Consider the following 7,025-nt stretch of genomic DNA (forward strand, 5'->3'; position numbering starts at 1 on the left):
GTGGTGTGATTGTATGAGTCACATTTTTCAACTAAAAAAACTAACAAAATATTTAAAATCATTCAAAGTAGAACTTTTTAAAAAGTTGTAATATTTGAATAACAATAGATTTTAAGTGAAAATTATAAATTATAGATTGAATAACAAAAGATTGTAAATCATTCTAAATGATTTTATATAAATTCTAAATTGAATAACATAGGATTTTAAAATTTTTTTAAAAATCATCAATTGAAATACTTTAAAATCTTTTAAAATATGAGTTTAATACCCCCTCTAATAATGAAATGAAAAAGGAGAGAGTAAATAAGCAAACGTTGAATGAAGCCTTCCAAGGCAACTAATACTATAAAAATTTCTTGTTTTTTGGGCCCATCATACATTACACATTTATAGTCCATTTTTTATATTAAAAGCAATATAAAACCTGTAAAGATTTGATAAAGAGTTAAAAACTCTTAAAACGCATAATGATTTAAGAAAAAAAAAACTAATTAAAGCAAAAGGTTAAACCCCAAAATAATTCAAACTTGGAACATAACTGAAGAATATTGGCTAACATGAAAGCTCTGTCAAAACTGGAAAATCCACTTGTGTGGATTTATTATCCTCCTCAACAATGCATAGTGTTGTAATCGAATGGGTATAATAAGACCGTAGTTGGTTATAACATTTCTTCTTATAACACACGATGGCTTTTTTCTCTTCTTCTTCGTCGACCAAGAAACTTGTGTCACGCCAAATATCACGTCCACTGTCTTCCACTGCAAAGAGCTTGCTCCACGACATCACTTTGGTCCCATCATCAATTTTATTTGTTGTCACCCATATCTCTATAATCGATGTGTTTGTGCGCTTTAATAACACCGATAATTTCTCTTCTCTAACAACTGATAGAGCCATAGATACATAATTAGTGAACTGATAGGGAAGACGTAGACGTTCAAGTCTCTCTGTCGTATAATCAAAACTGAGTAAGAATTTGAATAGCTGTTGTTCCTCTTTCGCATCTTCAGCAAACCAGTAAGTCTTCCCCTTCAAAGACACGTGGTAGTTAGGAAGGATGTGGAAGTCTGGAGTGACGACATCAAGATTCCTCCATAAACCAGAGCTACTGTCATAGAGTTTGAAATTTTTGATATCCCAATAATAACCCTTGTATCCCAATATTTTGTAGCTCTTATTGCAAGATTTGTTGTCTTGGTAGTATCCAAAGAACGTAGTTGTAACGACGATCATCACTGGTTTGGATGCACTTGGTTTGACCAGTACATGGATTCCAAACCACGATTCTAGTGTCTTTTTCGATGGTGCATAACAACAAGCCATCGCAATGAAAGACATTATTTATATTGACTTGATTTGAGTTAAATTCGGAACGGATTAGGCTAAGTTCACGTGTAGCCTCTACAGAAGGAGTTCCATGGAGATTCATGCTCAAGGAAAAAACCCTAGATTTCTCCGTTTCCATGAGAACGAGAAACTGTTTTGCAGCTTTATCATTGTGTTTTCTTGCGAATTTACTATCGTTGACTAAACGGTTCCATTGTTTGCAAGTAGAACGTAACCGTGTTAGAGATGTGGCCCGAACGCGACAGTCTCTCCTCTAACAAATCATCTGGAAGGTTCGACATCGTCATTGTGAAAGAAAGTATCAGCGGCTTTTTTTATATATATAATAATAATAGGGTTAACTCAATGTTAACAAGTAACTAATTCCTTTTCCTTTTTGGTTTCTAGTATAGTAGTATTCTTCCTCTAAAATCATTCCATATAAAGTTGTGAAATACTTAACCGAGAAACCGGCATGGTAAAGTAGCATAAATTTTATGTTACAAATCAAAAACATGTGGACAACTGAATTTTCAGAAACTAAATGTAATTAATTAAGGCCAAAAGATTGTCCAAAAAAGGTATGTATGTCGAACTTCTGTCGCTTGCTTCTTTCTCAAGTTTTCAATCTTATAAGGATCAACAAAAATTCCAAAGTCTAATGGTCCATACAGTTTAAAGAAGATTCACAGATGCATGACGACTGAAAGTAAAAAAATTTGACACCAACTCAAACTTTGTTACCTTTTGCTCTCATCACTTTCTACTATAAAATAATTAAAATAAATACGTCCAACACATCCAAAAAAGATTCAAGATTATCAAATCTTGATGAAACAAGAAAACAGAAAATATTACAACGGTCTTGATAAAAGAAAAGTTCAGAGAGTTTTGCCCTTTTGTTTTTTACCTTGTATAACTTATTTTAGAGGAATCGAAGATGGACCAGAAACAGCAACAGCTCTCTGAGCACGCTGCGTTTCACCGCGATACAGCTCTTTTATCTCTTTCTTCATCTTCCTTGCTTCTCGCCTTTCGGTTTTCACAGCATTTTTGCGCTCTTTCTTCTCTTCTTTTGACTCTTGACCATGAGGCTTCCTCTTGATCGGTTCAGCTTTTGGGATTTCCGGTTCAACAACGGTTGGTTCAGCTTTCCTTCCGGGTAGAAACTCAACTGGAAGCATTCCTCTTCCTAGGGTAATGATATTGCCATTTGAACTCAATGCTTTACCTACTGTTTCGCTAAGCTTCTTCTGCCTGGCTGACAATGGAGCATTGATTTTACCAGGGTGGTTATCAAGATTCGAGTACGTTGAGATTATGGTGCAACAATCATACTTCTCGCTTTCGTCGCTGCTCTCATCAGTAATCTCTACAAATTCATCTTCATTCCCGTTATCAAAATTCTCAGCATATTCTACAGTTCTGCGGATAACATGAGCAGCAGTGTCCATTTCCTCTTTATCTTTTACAGAGTCACTGTTCTTCAATATATCCGCAGGGTTCATATATTTCTCTTCAAGCTCATAATTTTTCGCCTTCTCATGAATAAGACTCTGAATGTCTTGAGCCATGTACCCTTCTTCTTCTTCTCCTTCTTCAGCTATGTAACCATCACAGTCACTGTCACTGCCATATTCATTGAGTACGAGCTGATCAAATTGCTCATCGAATGGACGAGGAACTCTCGGGTTTTCAGCTACTAGTTTATCAGTTGACCCAACAACATTTTCTCTATCCCTTACCTCACGTTTTTCAGAGAGCTCAACCTTGCTATTGCTCACACCAGACGCTTCACCCTGTTGAGTAAGATTAGCTTGAATGACAAAATCTTCTTCCAAATCCTCAACATCAGAACCAAACTCAGACCCATCACTGTTCTCAAGCAAGGCAGCAACTTCAGGATCAATAGCTCTCTGCACCTTGACGTTAACAGTTTTAGACGCCACATTATACATCAACTTATCATTACCTTCTTCATTCAGCATACCAGAGATCTTAACACGAGACGCATCATAAGCCTTGACATCACGAGGTAACTGATCAATCTCAAACTTGGGGTTTGTATAGAAATTAGAACCACCACCAGTGTTCTTAATCTCTCTCAGATGCTCCAAGTAATTATAACCATCATCAGGATACCCTAACTCCAAAATCTCCTTCCTCAAATGAGCAGGTAAAGGATTACTCGAATCCCCAATGGAGTAACCGTAAGCCAACTCTTCAGGAGCATCTTCGAACTTTGAGTAGTCCTCTTCCTCTTCTTCTTCTTCTTCGTCTTCAACGAAAGGATTGATGTTAACAGGGTTCTGATCAACCCGTAAGAAGATCTTATCACCACCTGGTGCGTCACTGTATCTTGGGTCAGACGTATCACGAGGACACAACTCGAAAGTCGCCGCCTTTTTCTTATCAATAAACTTCTTCTTCCCCATTGTAAATCAATCAACCGCTTCTGAGTGTTTTGCAAACTGTAAAAAATTGCACAGAGATGAGAGATTCGAACTCACAGCAATCAAAACTAGACTACGATTCAATCCTAACTAAAATAAAGGTGAAATTTTTCTATAATTAAGGTTAATCAATCAACACGAATCATCAAAAAGGGAGAAACTTTAAGTCTAGAAACGATTCAAAAAGACTAATTCAATGAAATAAGAGGAACAAACTGAAGGAGCTTACCTGAAGAGATTGAGAGAAGAGAGAGGCGCAGAACGATGAACGATGAACGATGAAACAACAGAAACGGTGTTGTTGAAGCTCTTTAGGGTATAACCAAAACGCATCATTTTAGGGTTTAAACAAAACGCACCGTTTTAGAATTAAGTCCAAACGCACCGTTTACGCAAATAAGTTGAATAATAAAAGATTCGTGTTATTTCCTTAACTCAGTGTCTGAGTGTATGCCACTAAGGGAAATAATCCACTGCGGGAGAGTGCACTGAATGATTACATGCGCCTAATCTTCTTCTTCTTCTTTTCCTACTCTCTTCTCTTTGCATCGCTTCTTCGACGGTGCCTGTTATTATTGTGCAGCATCTTGGTCTTGCGTGCGCCGTTGGCGCATTCTCCTCTCCTACCATCAACCACCGTCACCTCTGTTGAATCAGACGCCGCTGGTAACAAGTTCGATCCAGCCGAGATCTCTCTTTCCGCCTCCGCAACAGTGATGTCGAAAGCTCGTGTTTATACCGATGTTAACGTGATCCGACCCAAGGATTATTGGGATTACGAATCTCTCATTGTTCAGTGGGGGTAAAGATCGATTTTTTATGCCAACCCTAGAGATAAAAATTGAATCTTTATCGGAACTGATGTAGAAATTGAGATTTTTTTTTTTTTTTTTTTAAATTTTTAAGCTGTTGTTGTTGTTTCTTGATTTGGAATCTGAGTTAGTTGGTTATTATGATCTTTGATCATGATAGGTGATGATGCTTATGTTGAAGTTTTGAGCTTTTTCTTTGTGTTTATGCAAACCCTAGAGATAAAAATTGAATCTTTATTTGAGTTGATGTAGAAATTGAGATTTGATCATGATAGGTGATGATGCTTATCTTGAAGTTTTGAGTTTTTTTTATTTATTTGTGTTTTTTTTTCGTTGTTAGGGAGCAAGATGATTACGAGGTAGTGAGGAAAGTGGGGAGAGGTAAGTACAGTGAGGTTTTTGAGGGGATTAACATGAATAGCAGCGAGAAGTGTATTATCAAGATTCTTAAGCCTGTTAAGAAGAAGAAGGTGAGTGTCTACGTTACTTCAATTGGTGACTTTTTAATGGTTAGGATTGTATTGAATTTATGTTGCTTTCTGTTAGTTGCTGCTGTGATTTACTTTGATGTAGGAAAAAGAATGAAAAGGATAAACTTTCTTCTACAGATAGCTTAATGAGCAAAAGAATGGTGTTGATTTTACAAAGTTCTTGCCTTCAATCAATTTTGGTTTTAGGTTGCCTTTCCTGAATTTATATGATCCTTTACAGATTAGGAGAGAGATTAAAATTCTTCAGAATCTCTGTGGAGGGCCAAATATTGTCAAGCTGCTTGATGTTGTCAGAGATCAACACTCTAAAACCCCAAGCTTGATATTCGAGTATGTTAACAGCACTGACTTTAAAATTCTGTATCCGACATTGACTGATTATGACATCCGGTACTACATCTATGAGCTGTTGAAGGTAATTTATGTAGCGCTTTATATTTTCCCTTATGACATCTGATCTGTGGCGGTTCCACAACAAATTTACTTCAGTGATAAACTTGCAATTTTGCTATGACCTGCTGCAGGCTTTGGACTACTGCCACTCACAAGGAATAATGCACAGAGATGTCAAGCCACACAATGTCATGATCGACCATGAGCTGCGTAAACTTCGCCTCATAGATTGGGGTCTCGCTGAATTTTATCATCCTGGAAAAGAGTACAACGTCCGTGTGGCCTCAAGGTATGATAGGCACCTCAAATATAGCTTGGTTTGCTATCCCTTTTAAAAAAAAACTGACTACAATATGTAGTCTCTACCATTAAGTAAGCTCGATGAAATGTTGTCTCCTATATCAGATACTTCAAGGGACCCGAACTGCTAGTGGATTTACAGGACTATGACTATTCCTTGGACATGTGGAGCCTCGGTTGCATGTTTGCTGGGATGGTGAGTACCTTGTGAATTTTGAAGTCTTCATATGCTACATTTATATGATTATCCGATGTGCTAATTATCAATTCTATTTTCTTTATAGATATTCCGTAAGGAACCTTTCTTCTATGGCCATGACAACCAGGATCAGCTCGTCAAAATTGCCAAGGTAATCAATTGTGTGGTTAAACGTTAGATTCTGGGAAGGATTGAGTGTTTTTTGACATCTTAAGAGTGTATGTTTGATTCTTGACTCAGGTCCTTGGAACCGATGAATTGAATGCATACCTGAATAAGTATCAGTTAGAACTTGATGCTCAATTAGAGGCACTTGTTGGGAGGTAAGCTGAACTTACATATCCTCTATAGTTGAACAGTAAGATTAAAAGCCAATGCCAATGACTTCTTGGGATTTTTCTCACAGACATAGCAGGAAGCCTTGGTCCAAATTCATCAACGCTGACAATCGTCATTTGGTCTCACCTGAGGTTTTACTTTGTTCTCTTCATTCATTTAGAAACATAAACACCTTTGTCTATTGCTACCATGGTTTCTCTCCCTGAGTCGTAACTGGTTTTACAATGTAGGCGATTGATTACCTGGACAAGCTCCTTCGGTATGATCATCAAGACAGATTAACTGCAAAAGAAGCAATGGTACGTATCAGAACACAACTCAACATTGGCTCTTTCTTAGTCTACTTTAGGTCAGAAACTATGTTATGTTTGCCTGAATAATGAGAATATAGTAAATTAATCTTGATGGTTCTATGAATCGACAGGCTCACCCGTATTTTGCGCAAGTCAGGGCAGCAGAAAGCAGCAGAATGAGGACTCAATAGAGAGAGAGATGTCTGAGAGTATTTGAGACATTACTGTTGTTGAGGATTTTTCTTTTTCCTTTTTCTTCTCCGGTGTGCTCTTCTTTTCTTTTGTTGCCTATTAAAAACAATTTCAAGTCCATGTGTTTCTTCTGAAATGTGTCAATTATTTAAATATAGAATTCTAAAAGTTTATTACCATTTTCGTATTTTATTCGAGAAATCTTGGAAGTTTTGTTAAAA

General features: G+C 37.0%; 2 protein-coding genes and 1 pseudogene across 2 annotated transcripts; 1 reads left to right on the forward strand and 2 right to left on the reverse strand.

The window, feature by feature from the left end:
* Positions 1-555: 555 nt before the first annotated feature.
* On the reverse strand, positions 556-1,646 carry LOC104783970 (putative F-box protein At3g49980 pseudogene; annotated as a pseudogene).
* Positions 1,647-2,068: 422 nt separating this feature from the next.
* Positions 2,069-4,267, reverse strand: LOC104780827 (uncharacterized). Its single transcript, XM_010505365.3, has 2 exons — positions 4,015-4,267; positions 2,069-3,803 (listed from the first exon to the last, which is right to left on the reverse strand). The coding sequence occupies exon 2, from the start codon at positions 3,765-3,767 to the stop codon at positions 2,253-2,255; it is 1,515 nt and encodes a 504-aa protein (XP_010503667.2). The 5' UTR covers positions 3,768-3,803; positions 4,015-4,267; the 3' UTR covers positions 2,069-2,252.
* Positions 4,207-7,025, forward strand: LOC104780828 (casein kinase II subunit alpha-2). Its single transcript, XM_010505366.3, has 10 exons — positions 4,207-4,587; positions 4,938-5,067; positions 5,309-5,503; positions 5,613-5,770; positions 5,887-5,977; positions 6,066-6,131; positions 6,221-6,303; positions 6,387-6,450; positions 6,550-6,618; positions 6,744-7,025. The coding sequence occupies exons 1-10, from the start codon at positions 4,286-4,288 to the stop codon at positions 6,801-6,803; spliced, it is 1,218 nt and encodes a 405-aa protein (XP_010503668.2). The 5' UTR covers positions 4,207-4,285; the 3' UTR covers positions 6,804-7,025.

This window comes from Camelina sativa, chromosome 4 (assembly GCF_030686135.1).
Source record: "Camelina sativa cultivar CO46 ecotype springtype chromosome 4, ASM3068613v1".
NCBI classification, from domain to species: domain Eukaryota; kingdom Viridiplantae; phylum Streptophyta; class Magnoliopsida; order Brassicales; family Brassicaceae; genus Camelina; species Camelina sativa.